Source organism: Doryrhamphus excisus, linkage group LG7 (genome assembly GCF_037039965.1).
Source record: "Doryrhamphus excisus strain RoL-2023G ecotype Guam linkage group LG7, RoL_Dexc_Guam_v1.1, whole genome shotgun sequence".
NCBI classification, from domain to species: domain Eukaryota; kingdom Metazoa; phylum Chordata; class Actinopteri; order Syngnathiformes; family Syngnathidae; genus Doryrhamphus; species Doryrhamphus excisus.
In genome coordinates this window covers 11,018,068-11,036,346 of record NC_136363.1, presented here as the reverse complement: position 1 = coordinate 11,036,346, position 18,279 = coordinate 11,018,068, and the positions used below count along the sequence as shown (strand labels likewise).

The window sequence follows — 18,279 nt, the reverse complement described above, 5'->3', positions numbered from 1 at the left end:
TCCTAAAATGCAGAATTTAAAAAAGCTAACTTTTAAGCGTGATTATTTGTCAACTTCCGGCTTTCGCTTAACTTGTTGGTCAAGTTAAAAATTCATAATAATAGCGTTTGACCGGAAACTTACAAAAAGTAAAAATAATCTACTTCTATTTGAAGCTTAATATGAAGTCAGTGAAGTCAGTCAATGTGTGTTTGATTCAATTTTAAACGACTTTCTCAGATATTTACATCAATTCAACAGAATTCCATGATGACTATTCGAGGAACAACGCTTTCCTTTAGCATTTTACTTTGTATACCATGGCAGGAAGTCAAAGTTATTACGACTACCTGTTTTGCTACCTCCACCTTGTCGCTCAGGTGTATGAACTGTCGAAAACAACTTCCCAAAGGCGAAAAGTGGAGAAAGGGTTTATGGACGAGATGTAGTACTTGTTTTGATGTCAAATAAAAGGGAGCTATCACAACAATAAGTTAGGAGCTGGTACGTGGAAGAACCGTCAATTGTAAGTCACGTTTACTGAAACATTCGTCAGTCCTCAAATGGAGGAAAAGAGCTAACTATGACGTCGCCGCCATGAAAGCGACATTATTTTCATTCACCCGAGGGAAAGCAACTTATATCTAATTCTTTAATGCGCTGTGCGCGTATAAATACAATCAGCGTGTCACTAATGTTGTTTGTTCTTCAGTCGTTTCTTCCCATGTCTTTGCATGACGTCTGTAAACAATCGTGGGTTTGACAACGAACGCCAATTAAACGTAGAAACTGTATAAAAAACGAAACTGGTGTCAGTTCATACGCTTCAAACTGTCACTAAATGTTGATTGCAACGTGGGATTTTGATACAGATTTATCTCCATGGCAGTGAATGAAATCTAAAAAGTGAAACCAGTCTAGTCATGTTCGGATCTATAAATGGTTAAAATTGCTATTGTTAATTCATCGCAACTTGAATGATTTACTTGGCTGCCACCAGCACAAATATTCAATCAGTCTTCTTGAAGACATGAAACATGCAGAACACCTTTTTTCGAATTTTCTGCGATCTAATATGAAAATAATTTGACGTTTAAGGAAGTTCAAACCAACTGGAAAGACCTCAGTAACATTAAAGCGGATTCATTCTACTCAAAATCCAGGATGTTGCGACTATTGCTATTGTATGTTAAGTATTTATGAATAAGAACATAAGATCTTATATCTTCTTTGAAAAAAAAACATGAAGTTGGCGACATGAAACACCCTTCTCAATATTTTATGCCATCTGAAATAAATTTTAAAAATAACTATTTGGGCTGCACAGCGGACGAGTGGTTAGCGTGCAGGCCTCACAGCTAGGAGACCCGATTTCAATTCCACTCTCTGCCATCTCTGTGTGGGATTTGTATGTTTTTGGGGTTTTGTGGGTTTTCTCCGGGTACTCCGGTTTCCTCCCACATTCCAAAAACATGCTAGGTTAATTGGAGACTCCAAATTGTCCATAGGTATAAATGTGATTGTGAATTGGTGTTTGTCTATATGTGCCCTGTGATTGGCTGGCCACTAGTCCAGGGTGTGTGTACCCCTCCTCTCGCCCAAAGACAGCTGGGATAGGCTCCAGCACCCCCGCGACCCTTGTGAGGATAAGCGGTAGAAAATGAATGAACAAATAATTTATCCCCCCACAGAGATCAAGACATTTTACCAACAGATTAGACTGATGAGTACGCATTTCTGTTGTGTCACTTAATGACATTATAACTCAACTTAATTTCTCTGTGCTTTTTCACTTTGTGACAACAGGAAGTCATGTCTGTGGGCAGTGCGGGCAACATGAGAGAGACCTCGGGGCCTGGCAGCTACCAGCGAGGACTGAGCCAGACAAGCAGCCAGAGGTCTTTGTCCTATGAAGAACGCTGTGTGGACCCTGCAGAGCCAGAGACCCATAAGCTAAAGACAGGCCAATACAAGGATGCAAACGGGAAGCAGTCTGAGACAACAGGTTTTATCGCTTCTTCAGCCAAGCCTCCCTCCACCCCTCAAACCTGCAATCCCTGCGCCTCCCCGAGGGCTTGCAGGATCTTTATGTGTAGCGTTTTGACCTGTGGCCTTTACAGAGTATGTATGCGTGCCCCGTGTCTGCCGCCAAAACAGAACGCCACAGAGGAGCCGGAACAGCTGAGCCTTCGAGCTGAGAATCCGGTAGACAAGCAAGAAGAGGAAGACGACTGGCTGGGGGACGTCTGCATTAATGGAGTCAAAGTGGACAGTCCGAGAGATTATATAGTAACCAAAGATGTAATATACCTGCCTCAAAAGCAGCCCTGCCACCTATCCCTGCAGGAGTGTATAGGGCTAGACGACTGGGAGGACGGCGAGGAGAACGTAGACTCGCTGATTACGAAGAAGCTTCTGGAGCTTTACACCGAGTATCAGATAGAAGAGTTGGCCCGGTGCACGTCGGACTCGGTGTTTCTGCGCAAGAGCAAGGACATCAACCAGCTCATCAACACGTTGGCCGAGGAGCATCAAATGGACGAGCAGGAGGCCGAGTGTCGTCTGGTGCGCGGCATCATCCGCATCAGCACTCGCAAGAGCAAGAAGAAGAGGTCGCACGTCTCCCGCACAGAGAGAACACTGTCGGACAGCGGCAATGAGACCATGAGGGAGAGCAGCTCTGTTACGTTCAGCAACAACAGTAAGTGCCACTCATTTGTTTGTGATGCAGTGCACTTTATCCTGATTGACGCCATATTTTTGTTTTCCCTCCCAGATGACTACAAATCCAATCCAAACATTCAAATATCAGAATTGACTTCCTCTGACAAGTGTGCCAGAGAGATGTGGAGGAACAATGGAGGTGAGAACTGTTTGGTTTATGTCTGTTTTTTGTTGTTAGTTTGTCACTTCTATTTTGGAATGAACATACCATAATTACTCGAACAAATGGAAAAAAAAACCTTCCTTAGTATTTTTGGTCATACAAAGTCTAATCTTTTTTTGGTATGTATATGCCATGTCTACAAAGAACACAATATTCTGTGTGCTTCGAAAAAATCTGTGAAAATCAACAAAATTGGCCGCTACAGAGAGGGACAGCTTATGAAATATGGCTGGGATTGAATGAGTCTATTAAAAATATCATGATTTTCTTTTACCCGTAATTCTCCCCATAGTAAATGGAAGTGCATTCAAATGCCCATTTGTAGTTTGCATCCACTTTCATGTCCCATTTCCAAGCATAATTCCAGTAAACCCAACAGGAAGGCACTAAACCTGGATGATAAACCAGCTCACTAGAACTATATATATTGCAGTCTGTTCTGCTTTTAAGAAAGGAAGTTTCATACAGATGATACTGCAGTTAATCCTGTGTACATTTGATTCATCTTTCATTATTATAGCTGCAATTATTTCTGTTTTGCTACTGTTCCAAGTTGCATGAAGTATTTATGAACCCAATGCGTAACTCCACACTACAATGTCATGTAATGTGACTAAATATATTACAGACAGGTACGTCTGATATACAATATTAGAAAAAGAAAAAACTCTCAGTTTGATTTAGCACACTGCCAGGAAGTTCAGGAGAAGACCAGAAAAGATCATGCACAACTGGCAACTATAAAAATGTGTACGTGATGCAAACAAAGTACTCAGACTTTGCACCGAGCATCTGAGAGCACTACCTCATATTGATTCTGAACCTCTGAGTGATGTCTAAATCAGTCCGGCTTTCCAACTTGTGTGTGAAGAACAGAGGACTTTGTCATAGAGGTGCAAGCCAACTTCTGGCCACACCAATAACATGCTAAATAGTGTTTAACGGGGAAGAGATCCAATGCTGCACAACACACGTACTCCCGCTTACACAATGGCTGTGCTGTGTCTGTGGGATATGCCATCACTCAATTAAGCAAATATTGCTCTATTTTAAATCCGTTAGTATGATTTTTTGTTACCATGCATTGTCTACAGGCGTGACGGTGAATGCAACTTCCCCTGCTAAAGTGCCATGATGTTTTGTTCCTGCAGGTCGAACCTCCAGCTCATCAATAACCTACTCCCCCTCCCACACAGAGACTAACTCGTCAGGTGTCCCACTGATTCACACTTCTGTCAGAACATGATGCCTTCCGCACGCTTTCCGTTTATACATTTGTACTATCACCTGTGAAGGATGTCAGCCAACTCAGGACTCTCTGTTTTAAATGATAGCTGAGCTCCACCAGCAGCTCTTGATGATTTTTTAAAAATAATCACAGTTAGCATCTTGATAAAACCAGAATTTCCTCATCCTATTGTTTTGTAATTTATATATTTTTCATGTACATATCCCGTTTATTATACATACATGCATACTACAACATACATTGTAATGAGGCATTCTGTATATTGTTAATGGGCCCCATGAAGCCTCACTTGGCTGCTCATGTGGGACTGTTCAGACTTATCTGCTCTATAGCTACTGCAGATATATGCACTCAGGTATAGCTAATTCTATTATTCTTAAATGAATGGTGTAAATATGCCCTGATTTTCTAACCTCAATTTCTCCATGGTGTCATCTGTATCTTTTAATTCCATGCAACAAACTAATGACTTTTTGTCCTGGACCAAAAATTAAAGTGATGCTGTGTTTGTTTTTTGTAATGAAGTGGTTTACAAAATAAATCCGGTGAGGTGGCCTGTCAGGCTCTCAGTTGTCTTATTGTCAAAATAAATAATTATTTTAAAGTACAGTATGTGACCAAATTGACACGAAGTTGACAGGTTTCCGGTTTTAATTACTTGTTGCATGATGCAACTTGTTTAAATAACATACGTTGAGTAAATACATTTCAACAGTTAAACAGAAGATTTATCTAGAAAAATCCACCCAGTTAACGCGGAAGTTCCGCTTTCATCTAGGGCCGTCACACCATTGGAGAGCTCAACTGTCAATTAAAACACCCTCCTCCGATTGGTCCGTGCTATGGAAGCGGGGCTTGTTTCCAGGAAGCAAGTGGCGAAACATCCATAACCAAATCAGGCCTCCCTCGCTGTTTGTCATAAACCGTTTACTGTTCGCCTTTCTCACGAAATATATTAATATTGAGCCGATATGGGTGATGACGAGGAGAAGTATGACGGGATGTTGCTGGTTATGGCACAGCAGCACGAAGGCGGGGTACACGAGGTAATACTGGACGCTCAATCTATCTTGCTAACGGCGAAGCTAATATGGTTAGCCGGCAGCAAGGCAGAGCACACCGACTTTGAAAGTAATAGTAATATCAAAATTGAAGCATAACGAATTATGTTGATTGTTATAAAAGCATTAGGAATCAGAATTCAGCCAATATGGGTAGAAACTTTTACAAACGCCCCCAACATAGACATTTAATTATACTGATGTGTATTAGAAGGTTCTGGAAGAATTTGTATGCAATAACATGCTAACAGTAAAATGTATCTGAGTGTGTTTTTTTTCCCCCACAGTTAGTAGATACATTTTTCAGCTTCCTGCGGCGCAAAACTGACTTTTTCACCGGTGGAGAAGCAGGTGCTGGAGAAAAGGTAAGATTTCCTCACAAATATGTTGAGTGCATCTCTTCTCCATCTTACTTATCACCTCTTTCTTTCTCAGCTTGTGAAGGATTCTTTCGCCCACCACAGTAAGCTGGCGCTGGACGCCCATAAGGAAAAGCTGAAGAAACAGGAGAAAGAAAAGAAGGATAAAGCTAAAAGAGCGGCCCAGCTAGCGGAGGAAGAGCAGCAGAAGAAGAAGAAAAGCGAAGACGGTCCCAGGATTCAAGAACTTACTGAGGAAGAAGCGGAGAAACTTCAGACGGAACTCGACAAGGTACCATTGTTGTTGTCCTGGCCTGTCATGTGACTCTCTTGTTGGAGTTCACTTGCTTTATGACCCCTGTTCCCGTGTGTTGTAGAAGAAGAATGAAGAGCAGACAAAGGGGAGCAAAAGTGAGAAAGTTGACGAGCCGTCGGCGGAAACAGAAAAAGAGAAGGGGGTGAGGATCTGATCATTATTCACCTAACATGAGCCCCTTAGCTGTAGAAATCCTGCTCTTGTACACGGTGTGTTTTAATGCTAACATGCTTTTATCTTCAGTCTGACACAGAAGGCGAGGAGGATGAGAAGGACAAAGATAAACTGAAGCCAAATGCAGGAAATGGAGCTGACCTGCCCAAATACAAGTGGACACAGACACTGTCAGAAGTCGATGTAGGTCTACCTGAAACCAAAAGTTGCACCGTCATATGCGTCAGCTTATCCTCTCAACGTTGTCCATGCAGCTGACGGTACCTTTCGACGTCAAGTTCCGCATCAAAGGCCGAGACGTGGTGGTGGACATCCAGCGGCGCTCCATCAAGGTGGGCTTGAAAGGACACCCCCCGGTTATCGAGGGGCAGCTCTACAACGAGGTCAAGGTGGAAGAAAGCTCCTGGCTGCTCGACGACGGCAAAGTCGTCATAGTCCACTTGGAGAAGGTACGACAGCGTTCCTCCTCTGGTATTCATCAGTGTGAAACAGCTCCATGGTTGTTTGGCCTTTTGATTTTCAGATTAACAAAATGGAGTGGTGGAGCAAGATCGTTGCCACAGATCCTGAAATAAATACCAAGAAAGTCTGTCCAGAAAACTCAAAGGTGAACGCCACACAATAGTGAACCTCTTTCACCCATTCTTATGCTCATAAACTCATAACACTAAAGAAAAACTAACTGCTGTTGAACAGCTGTCAGACCTGGACGGCGAAACGCGCGGTATGGTGGAGAAGATGATGTATGACCAACGGCAGAAGTCTATGGGTCTGCCCACGTCCGAAGAGCAGAAGAAACAAGACATCCTTAAAAAGTATGTTTGATATGAAAGCATGTTCCAGGGTACAGAAAGTGTGATCATGTGGTGGTATTCAGATCAAATAGGGAACCTGTTCATTTTGGTTCATCAACAAATGTTTATTATACATTATGAGAATATGTGCGTTATACATTTTTGGCCATTTTATAACAGTTCCCCTGAGGTTTTATGATTTCTAGATTGGCAAGACAGGCCGCATCAAATGCTCTGGCAAGCTGTAGGTTCCATGCTCCTGCTCTAATTCAGTGGTTCTCAACTGGTTTGGCTGGCTGCAGGACCCACCGCCACCCCTCAAAGACATGCACCAACATAAAAGGCCAAAATTTAGCAGCTTACATCTTATATTTAAAGGGCCAAGTAATATATTGTGTCCACTTCTTGCATTTTTATGCACACATTCAAAAAATGATTTGAACAAAGTGTTTAAGGGTTCATTCATTCATTTTCTAACGCTTTTGCAGGGGACCACAACATATATTTAACACACACAATTTTACGCTTATAATTATAACAGTCCACCTTGAATTATTTGTCTAATTTTAAGTGTTATACTATCAGCTGTATGTTGTCATTTCCCTTTTTCAGGAGCACTTTAAACATCAAACTCATTCATTCATTCATTTTCTACCGCTTATCCTCACGAGGGTCATGGGGGTGCTGGAGCCTATCCCAGCTGTCTTCGGGCCAGAGGCGGGGTACACCCTGTGGGCAGCCAATCACAGGGCACATATAGACAAACAACCATTCACACTCACATTCATACCTATGGACAATTTGGAGTGGCCAATTAACCTAGCATGTTTTTGGAATGTCGGAGGAAACCGGAGTACCCGGAGAAAACCCACGCATGCACGGGGAGAACATGCAAACTCCACACAGAGATGGCCGAGGGTGGAATTGAACCCTGGTCTCCTAGCTCTGAGGTCTGTGCGCTAACCACTGGCCCACCGTGCAGCGTGTTTAAGAGTTTTCAGGTCAAAATGCAATCAATCATGCAAGTACCACAGATACGAGGTGCTTTCAGGGACATGGCAAGGCCGATGACCCACCTGTTAAGAACCACTGCTCTCGCCAAAGACATCTAATGTGTTCACAAAAAAGACCTGCAGAAGTGCTAGTGATCATCGTCTGTCTGCAGGTTCATGGCTCAGCATCCAGAGATGGACTTCTCCAAAGCCAAATTCAGCTGAGATCTGCTGAGTGTGTGTGTGCACCATGTTGCCTGCAATACACACACCTCTCCTCCCAAACCGAAGGTTTCATTCATATCAATGTTCCATTACTTTAGTGATGCCCATCTCCATTTGCGTGTCACTAAATATTTGGTGGGTTTTTTTTGCTTGTTCTTTTTAAATAAATCAAAGCGACACGGTTACCAATTGGCTATGATTATTTCCTCACACAACAGTGTGTTAGGTAGATCGAATTCGTAGCTTTACCTCAGTGTTATATTCGTTATTGCCACAAGAGGGTAGTGTTTCCCCTAAACAAGAAGTGCTGCTAAAACACATGTTGCAATCTTTGTATGCAATTCGTGTACACACTTGGCAATTGTTAAAAAAAAAAAAAAAACACAATGAATTGACATCTTGTCTGACACTAAAACCAAAACAATTTAGCAATTTGTCCTATTTTGTGTTCAGTGTGGAAATTGTGTTCCTGAAATTGACAGCATGTCCAGCTGGCATCAAGTTGATAGCTATCTCCAATATTGCATACAAACAAGAGCACACTTTTCACACTCCGTGAAGGTACTCTTACTCGTGTGTGAACGCCACAAATTGACACGTGGCTCCTACAACCTTAGAAGGACAAGTCCGCGTGTTTCTACCAATGAGCTAAAAGTCTTGTTTCTCACTCACACTACTATCATGCACCTCTGCTAAAATGTTACTTCCCTCTCCACCAGTTTGCTTACAAGTCTTGTCTGCTGGTGTGACCGTCACGCTGCGCTAACTGGACGCGCCTGTCAGAATGGTGAGAGGGTGACATACATTAGTTTATGCTGCCTATAGCAAGTCTTCTGAATGTGTGAGATTGCTCGTGTGGCTCAAAAACACACTTCGGACATCTGTCACTTTGAGGCGAAGAATATTATGGCTCATTATAGAGTGTGAGGGGTGTTTGCAAGGGGACAAGAGCTATTTATCTTCCAGCCAGCAGTGTTTATGTATTTGAATACAAGTTTCTAATTACGTATATGTTCTTACTTGGAGAATGATTGAGGAGTCTTTTCATTCTTTAAGTAAACGAGGAACATGATGTGGTATGAAGTGAGGAAAAACATCAAAACTGTAGTTTATGTTGCATTTAAAGACATTTTAATTCCACTTTGATTTGTATGCCCAGCACCAACACTGGTAACATGTGTTCTTGAACGTGTAACCATATTAATATAAATATAACAAATATTTCATGAAAAAAAAATATTGTAACTCTACTCGTGTGCTACATATAGCAACCAAAATATTAGAAACGACTGCAAGCGACATCCACACATTGATACAGGTGGCTGTACGTATTGATATCGCTGGGTGACTGGCCAATGCAGCTCTCCGGGGTCACCTGGCACAAACTGATCCATCTTACCCATTTGTAAAATAAACATAGCTACTATATAATAAACAGTAACTGTCAATACGGTTGACTGGGGGAAATAAGTAGCAGCCACGTCAGTGGTGCAAGGGCTTAATGGCACTGGGTGGGGCCACGGCATGATGCTGCAGGGGAGGTGGTGTTCGAAGAGGGCACAGAGAAGGCAGAGTCTGCTCAGCTGACAGCAATGTCTCACCAAGGTACCAGAATTTCTTCATTAACGAAGACACACAAGACATCAGAGGGATGGGGTTGCGGGGCGGTCTGCAAACACACCTCCCCACCCACCGCTGCACTGACTCTGCCCTATTCCAGACTGGACGGCTTGTTTTTTGGCAGCGCTCTCTCATAAATCTCCCGCTATGGCCCTATGGCACAATGTGACTCACCGCCATGTTGACGGTGAGGCCGCTTTGCCGACTCTAGCTCGCTCGTTGGAAGATGGCGCCTCAATCATTTGTTGATTAACTCTTATTTTCTTATGTTACTAAAGATGCACTCCTTAACATGTGCATCTGGTATTTATCCACACTTGGGTGTCAGGCACACTCTGTTAAAGCGTATTTGGAACGCACACTTCCAAGGGCTGGCTGGGGTCTGCAAAGTCAAACTTCCAATTGACAATTAGCAAAGACCAACACAGGCTGCATGCTGTAGTGTACAGAGGAGATGAGCCATCATTTTCTTTTATAAGGACAAAGACCCGAGTCATCTCAGGGTCTTCAACGCAAACACAACTTCACTTTAGAGGGCAGAGATGTTTACAGCACCAGACTGAGCAAAGAGCATCGGCAAACATCCTCCCCACAAAGTCTGGACAACTCCTCATAAACATAAAAACACACACAGGTCACCATTTAATGCCAATCCCACTTGTGTTTGCCCAAAATTAACCTAAATGAGAGCAAACCCTTACTTTGTCATTATCAGGCAGGTGCTTTCTTGGCTAATTATTTCAAGAAACAGTAGTCGATCAAACTATGAGCAATGATTTGGTGACCAATGTCAACACAGTAAGCAGTTAGCATTAAGGATGCCAACATATTGGCATTCATTCCGATGGGATTTAGCTGCAAATGTTTGCAAATTGACACTTAATACATACTCATTGTTCAACAAAAAGAACATATATTTTGGAAAAAAATATTTAAATATGATAAAAATGAAGAAATTCTGCTGCCCCAGAAAAACATGTCCAAACTTGTTTTTCTTTAAATAAAACTAGATTTCTTTGTGTTTTGCATGGAAAAAAAACAAATAACATATGTTCAAACATGTACTTTTTAATCTTAAAATACAATAAAACTCACGAAAAACAAATGCCCACAATGTGGAGAATCATGTTTTTGTTGGACGGCAACAATCTGCTTAAGCAACAGAGCTTTTCATTTTTTAATGGGATAAATGTATATTATACTCCAGTCACCAGATTATGCCGCAAGAAGGTTTATTCCAGCATTTAATTTCCCAACAACGGCAAAATAAATTTTATACATTTACAATTTTGTTCTTGTTAAAATCACTCCAATTTCCCATTTTTTAGTTCCTATTTTGCAATCCCACCCACACACAATCACCTCGTCATTTTCTGAATGTTACATAATAGCATATGTAACTGTAGTATGGGGGCTAAGTCACTGTTATTTACATTGTTATTAAAGGAACGGTAAAATTTGAAACATTTGTTGAGGTTTTCTAACTCGTGATTTCTGTTTCCTTCCACAGTTCCTGCATAAATACATATGACATGATTGTACATTCATGGTACATTTGACAAAAAAAAATCCCAAAATGGCTGTTAAAGTGGAAAGAAGACGTGGTTTCATGAGTGGACCTTTGCTCTGCTATGTTTTGCTCTGTTTGGGGCCCCTAGGCAGCTGCAGGTCACATTGCTGCTTCACTACTGTTTGCCTGTGGCCCCGTGACCCTCCAGCCTTCATTTGCACCTGGGTGAGGACCACTCCATCACTGCTGCTGCCCGGGACCCCCACCTCTGTGCCTGAGCCCATGACACTCACATCGCACGAGTGACGTCATGCATATGCACGGCCCATCCAGTCTTCTTCAGGTACTCTTTTAGTTACACACTCCATAACATTACAGATGCTCTTACACGATTTAATGACATCTAATACAACTATAACAGCAGTTAAGCTCTGGAAGCAACTTTCAAGGTACACATGCATTATCCAGTCATAAACACCTGAGGGATTTCTAGTAGAGTTCACAGTGGTGCCGCTTGGCCTGCCAATGCCTGGCAGCTGCTTCAGGAGTCCCACAACGCCTTTTTCAGCTTCTTCTTCAGGCTCCCCCTGCTACGACTAGCACCGAGCACCTTGCGGCCGCAGCTTCGATCGTGCGCCTCAGCATTGGAGGCTGGGAATACGGCCCATTTGGACTCATCCTCACCCAGGATGCATGGCGAAGCGCTGCCGGAGCTACAACTTCAAGACTCAACGAACGGGAGACTCCGTCATGCGTTCCCGGCGCCATATTACCTTGCCATCTAAGCCTGACTCATCAGCAGGTGGTAGTCATCTGTCACATCAGCCCCTCTCTTCACCCGTGTCACCCAAACATGCAAACATGCAGTCTGATGATGCGCCTAGGACATTCCGATGTTTGAACATGGTGTTTGTTATGAACAGGCTGTGGTTACCGCAGGAGTCCAATAACATAACACTTTACACCCACGAGGGTGTTCCTCTGTATCGCGGCCCTCCAGGTCGCGCTGTCATTTCCAACATGGGCACTGAAGTCTCCCAGCATAACCACTGAGTCACCAGTGGGGATGCTCTCCAGCACCCCTTTGGTGGACCCCAAGGAGGCTGGGTACTGGTGCGTACGCAGTAATCCTCTCGTTCTCCGGAGATATTAAAATTAGAATGTGCATAGCTGGGATAGGCTCCAGCCTGCCCATGGCCCTTGTGAGGATAAGCGGTACAGAAAATGGATGGATAGTAACAAACAAAGTGCTTTGGATCTTTTTTTCCTTTGTCAAAAAGCAGCATTTGAGTGCCATGAGTGTGCGTCCTGGTTGCACATCTTGCGTCTGATTTGGGACTGAATGTGTCGGGCCGCATGTCGCACCACGACGCAGACTGTCACAAAAGGGTGCCAGTGTTAGGGGTATCCTAACATGTTGCTCAGTGCGTGTCTTGCCTACATGTCATAGAAGAAGCCCAAATTCACTTAGTGTGGCAGTGTGGAAGTGGTCATTTCAAGACGGCACATGCAGCATATTTGTAAGCCCTTAATGGTGGTGTTGACTTTTGACCTCCCGGAAACAAATGACCATGACGCTGAGCGTATTTGAGCAAACATTTTTTTTTACATTTATTATTAAATGACATAAATAACAAGTGAGTTCAAATACAAATATATATGTATGTACATGAGTTTGTGGAAGAAGGCACTTGAATCTCAGTCTGAATGTAACCACGTCAGAATAGGCACATTTATAAGAAGCATTACGGCACGTTAATTTATTCTATTTACAAAGATATACACTTGGATGTTAGCACAAACAATATGTCAGCAGGATGTGTGACAATGGTCCAAACATTAGGATGCTAGGAGCAAAGACGAGTGAGATGGATTGTCTTTCATTCTTTATGTCCAAACTCTTCTTCTTCTGCTGTCTGCTTCTCAGTAGCTCTGAGCCACGGGCGCCCAGGAGGCGGTCAACCTGGCGATGGAGCTCTCGAACTGAGCGTCCCCGACTCCGACCTCGCTCAGGCTGGGGTCATACATGGAGGATGGCGAGGAGACGGGCAGAGAGGAAGTCAGCCCGGTGTAGGAGGAGCCCCTCAGGAACTGGGAGGTCAGGCCGCCGGGGATGGAGCCGGAGGCCGAGCCTGATGGGGTGAGGGTGGTTCCGGCCACGGACCAAAGGCTGGGGTACTGACTGGAAAACCGGAAAAAGAAGCAGTGGTGGTTGATTGTCTTATTTTGGATTGTTCTGCCTTTGTCGTAGCTTTGAGGCTCACCTTGAGTTGGATGTGGAGTTGGTGGTGTGCGACAGGGTGCCCATGCCGGTGGAGTTTGGGATCTGGAGGGCAGACCAGCCGTCATGTGTGGGCGCCAGGGTGCCCGAGGTGTTATCCATATAGTTATCTGCAAGAATGATGCCCACAATGTAACGGAATTCCACCCCTAAATGAAGCAGTTTAGGGTTTGTTGGTCTTACTCGTGCTGGAGGTGCGGTGGGGGTAGTGGCTGGGGTACGGGGTGGCCCGGTGGCTCCTTAGGCTGGAGTAGCGCTCGCAGTACGAACCCGAGGAGTGGGCCGCTGTACCGCTGAACTGCGGGGGGCTGCTGCTGGGGCAGATGGGGCTCTGGCCTGGGAGGAACCAACCGCCAACTGTCAGCAGAAACATGCAGCCATTAAAACTCAGAAGTTTGCTCTTTTTTGTGTGAATTTTAGCGATGCTTACGTTGGGAGTAGCCAGATTGTTGACTGTCCACGCTGTGATCAGGCACTTCTTTGTGATCACTCCTGAAATACAAAAAAAATTAGAACTTGGAGTCATGTACTCTACCGGCTTTTCATAGCCTGAAGGACACACAAGTCTTACCTTTCTTTAGCATCCAGGAAGGCTTTAGCGAAAGGATTGTGCTTTATCTTCAAGGCTGTGATCTGTCACAAAAAAATAAGGATTTTGATCTTGATTGTCAATTCATGACACATTAAAGAAGTGGCGTCCTAAAAGCTCCTGTACCCACCTCTTCATTCTGGTAAGCCGTGACGGCAATGAACTGTGTTTCCGGGAAAGACTGGCTGCTGATCATCTTCTGGATACCGCCCACCTTCACGATGTGTATCCTCGGCTCATATTTGTGGAGGGAGTTGAGCATAATCTGGGGGGGAAAATGCAAGTGAGGGGTGGCCAAGCCTTAAAAAAAATCAAAATGGAGGGACTACTTTGATGTTTTGAATATTGTAAATTAGAAAAGGTATATTTATTTAAAGAAGTAAAGAAGTATGTTTTAGAGGTGACAAAGCATATTATTATTATGGTTATTAGCATCAATAGTTGTTTACACTTTTTTTGCATTACTTGAATTTTTTAAAATTGCCTGATGCCTCGTGGGCCACGCTTTGAACACCCTTTAACTTTTAAAGCATTTGTAAAGTCCTTATATTAAAAAATAACACTCCTTACCTGTCCCCCACCGTTGAGTTTGTTTGACAGTTTGACTTTGCTGAAGGACACGGGAGCTTTCATCCAATGCGCACCGAAGTTGGGCGAGTCCGGGTGGATGTACACGCAGCTGGGGCTCTGCGGCTCTGGTTTGCCACCCGGCACCCACTCCCCGTTCACGTACTTCCACCGGTTGTTATCCGCGGCCACAAAATCCAGCAGCACCGAGTACATGGCGTTGGGGTCCAGGCCGCTGACGCTCGCCCTGAGCACCGGGAACATCCTCCTGTGGAAACGAAAGGTAACATCAGAGTGTGTTTGTACACTAAAAAAAGTCATTTTTATTCATAAGTATACAATCCTAGTTCTCTATGTCCTGTTTTACCGTTTTAATAACCGTGCGTAAACTGCGCGTAAAATGCGCAAACGGCCTACCTTCCCGTTTTGGTGACAATCATCTCGTTGGTCAACTCTTTAAACTTGTTCCACAGGTCGGCGTCCTCCAGCGTCAGTTTAATATCCCTTTCGGACGCGTCTCCCTTCTCGCTGCCCTTCTGGAACTCACTCTCCACGGCGCTCAGGAGGTGCTCCAGGCGCTGGTCCGGGTTGGAGGAGGTCATATTTCCACAGCAAAGGTAAACACGCACACGCACGCACACACACACACAAACACACAGATAGAACCCGGGTGTCGACGCTCACTTGACTTGTGAGGATGCTTACTGACTGCTGCAACCCCCAGGCCTCATGATTTAAGGGCCCCCAGGGACCTCATGGGGTTGCGGGGGCGTGGTTTACGCACACCTCGCCTCCAACCGTCATAAAACACGCCCCCAAACTCCCAGACGACCTCTCTTATTCATATCAACACGTTGATATTAGTATTTTCTCCTACCAAACTTCATTAACAAACTATCACAGTTTATCACCTAAAAAACAGTTTGGGATTTGAGGTTTAGTTTAAAAGTAATCTCCAGTGTGGGTGCAACAGTGATGGCGGACACATGGGAGACAAAAGACGGGGAAGCCAGCTAAAGAGAGCGATGCCTTTGAACTCAGTTGTATATTTGCAAATAGTGCTAATCTTTTGTTGTCCCAAATCCACATGTGAGAGAGGGACATGTTTACTGAGCATGGGGCCATTAGTGCAGAGCCTGCCTGTGTTCCTGTCCTGTGCCAAAGTGTGGATGGCCTGCAAGTGATGCCACCATTTGCATAATGGGCCTGTGCAGCCTCCCTGCCTTAAATATTACAAATCAGCGGCAGCAGCACGGGGAGACTCCATTGTACTATTTTAGGAACCTCAAACAATGTTTAAGAAAGTATATTTAAACATGTAGTAGCTCTTAAATTAGTGTCGCTGCTCCAGCTTAGTTTCAGTTCATAATATCTCAAATTCTTTACTGTAGATATTTAATAATGCCAATGCTTTTAAAATACAATACATTAAATACATCGGTAGTCTATGTAATCTAACATATATTTTACTGGTGATCATACTACATTAAATATATTAGAGCAGGGGTGGGCAAACTTTTTCACTCATGGGACGCATGGGGTTAATAAAATTGTGCAGGGGACCACAACATATATTTAACACACACAATTTTACGCTTATAATTATAGCAGTCCACCTTGAATTATTTGTCTAATTTTAAGTGTTATACTATCAGCTGTATGTTGTCATTTCCCTTTTTCAGGAGCACTTTAAACATCAAACTCATTCATTCATTCATTTTCTACCGCTTATCCTCACGAGGGTCGCAGGGGGTGCTGGAGCCTATCCCGGCTGTTTTCGAGAGGCGGGGTACACCCTGGACTGGTGGCCAGCCAATCATAGGGCACATATAGACAAACAACCATTCACACTCACATTCATACCTATGGACAATTTGGAGTGGCCAATTAACCTAGCATGTTTTTGGAATGTGGGAGGAAACCGGAGTACCCGGAGAAAACCCACACATGCACGGGGAGAACATGCAAACTCCACACAGAGATGTGGGATTGAACTCAGGTCTCCTAGCTGTGAGGTTTGCACGCTAACCACTCCTCCGCTATGCAGCCCACCACATCAAACTACAAAATGTAATTTTACAGTTTTTGTGTGTTTTTGTTTTTTTGTTTTTTACTGAATAAGGCATCCAACTTGAAAGTGATGTTGCCAGCTGGTTTGTTAAAATTTGAAATACTTAAAAAGCAACTGGTGGGCTGGATTCAAATGCTTGATAGGCCGCATGTGGCCCCCGGGCCGTAGTTAGCCCACCCCTGTATTATAGTTTCTGAAACTTTAGAAAACAACTCTCATCAAATAAATTCACATTTCAATTAGTCAACGCATGTTAAATTACATAATATTGTTTTTAAAAAGTATAATATTAGCTACTAATTTGCATTTTACTGTGATGATTAGCCCTGTTGCAGAACATATTCAACAATAAAAATAGTTCATAATGAAAAACTATAGATATTGTCCCAAATTAGACGTTAATTTACACCCATACTCCCGTGTACATGTCTTTCTATTTTAGTTTATTTCAGAGAGGAGTGTTTTTGTAGCTCTCTTCCACTGTATTACACTGGTCCCCCATTGACGGTGACAAAGTCGTGTGTTAGATCTAGCAGTTTTCCTGCGGGCCGCCTCTGATTTCACTGTCATGTACTTGGAATTGAGTGAGGGCTTTGGAGCGTGACTCCGCTTTACTACACCACTTCCTCCACTTCTACAGAGGCCATAAATGTAAAGGGGTCCTCTCACACCTTTGCATCCCGTATCATTCAGCGGCAGCGTCTTCCTTTTTGACCCCCCCAACCCCCAACCCCATGAGCGTCTGCTCGTGTTTTATTTTGGTGGCTTTAGAGGAAAGGAAGCGTGAAAGCATCATCTCTCCCATACACTCTCTCAGCGGAAGCTGCCTCACATGACAAATATAAGATTTTTTGTTGACTTAGTGAGTCAGTTGTTGCCATAGCAACAAAACAACCTCCGTCATCAAAGGGTGGGACACTAAAAAGTGCTGCTTTTGTACCCTTGACCTTTACATATCAGGAACATACCTGCACCTTAACCCTGAAAATTGACTCACACATTTAAAGCTAATGACAAATAATGTCCGCTTCCCAAAAACTGTTGTAAAATATAAATAATACGTTGATATTTTGCTGCATGCTTTGAATAGGAAAAAATAGCGCCATCTGGTGGACTGAGCAGGCCTGTATTCCAAGCTGAGGTCTTCACATTGAAGATGGCATTAGTGTATGTTGACATGAACGTGGGGTTAAAAGGGAGGAAAAAACATGTCCCACTTTTAAGTTAAGAAACAGGGATGACAATTCCAAAATATTTTTAAAATTAATATCCAATCAAACACAAAACAAATTGAACATTTAAAAAAAATGGCACCGGCTGTCCCCAGGATGTCGGAAGGCTTTTTAAACACCACAAAACATCTTCGTCCCACACACGCTGAGCTCATGTCTGCCTCAAAGAGAGAGAAAGATGTGCAGTTTACGTGAAAAGGTAGCCGGGTCGCTGCCCCCCCGTGCGGCGCGCTAAAGGGTTAAAGCCACGGAGTCCTCGCTCTGGCACCAGCGGCACAGCGTCACGTAGGTGCGAAATATTGCAGAGGTCTGGTGCTTGACAAAGAGACTGTTATAAGCATGCATATTTTCCAGAGGACTCCGTTGGCCTAAA

The 18,279-nt window shown here is 43.6% G+C and overlaps 3 protein-coding genes across 3 annotated transcripts; 2 read left to right on the top strand and 1 right to left on the bottom strand.

The window, feature by feature from the left end:
• The first annotated feature begins 326 nt into the window (after window positions 1-326).
• On the top strand, window positions 327-4,669 carry kdf1b (keratinocyte differentiation factor 1b). The gene is made up of 4 exons (XM_058047216.2): window positions 327-505; window positions 1,786-2,680; window positions 2,756-2,842; window positions 4,018-4,669. The coding sequence occupies exons 2-4, from the start codon at window positions 1,792-1,794 to the stop codon at window positions 4,110-4,112; spliced, it is 1,071 nt and encodes a 356-aa protein (XP_057903199.2). The 5' UTR covers window positions 327-505; window positions 1,786-1,791; the 3' UTR covers window positions 4,113-4,669.
• A 290-nt stretch (window positions 4,670-4,959) lies between these two features.
• Window positions 4,960-8,284, top strand: nudc (nudC nuclear distribution protein). Its single transcript, XM_058047217.2, has 9 exons — window positions 4,960-5,161; window positions 5,464-5,541; window positions 5,612-5,827; window positions 5,913-5,993; window positions 6,095-6,208; window positions 6,280-6,474; window positions 6,549-6,632; window positions 6,722-6,840; window positions 7,985-8,284. Exons 1-9 carry the CDS (start codon window positions 5,087-5,089, stop codon window positions 8,034-8,036), a joined length of 1,014 nt encoding a protein of 337 aa, XP_057903200.1. The 5' UTR covers window positions 4,960-5,086; the 3' UTR covers window positions 8,037-8,284.
• A 4,530-nt stretch (window positions 8,285-12,814) lies between these two features.
• tbxta (T-box transcription factor Ta) lies at window positions 12,815-15,247 on the bottom strand. Its single transcript, XM_058047218.2, has 8 exons — window positions 15,021-15,247; window positions 14,607-14,871; window positions 14,167-14,301; window positions 14,019-14,080; window positions 13,878-13,939; window positions 13,631-13,804; window positions 13,431-13,557; window positions 12,815-13,348 (listed from the first exon to the last, which is right to left on the bottom strand). Exons 1-8 carry the CDS (start codon window positions 15,203-15,205, stop codon window positions 13,090-13,092), a joined length of 1,269 nt encoding a protein of 422 aa, XP_057903201.1. The 5' UTR covers window positions 15,206-15,247; the 3' UTR covers window positions 12,815-13,089.
• Window positions 15,248-18,279: the final 3,032 nt, after the last annotated feature.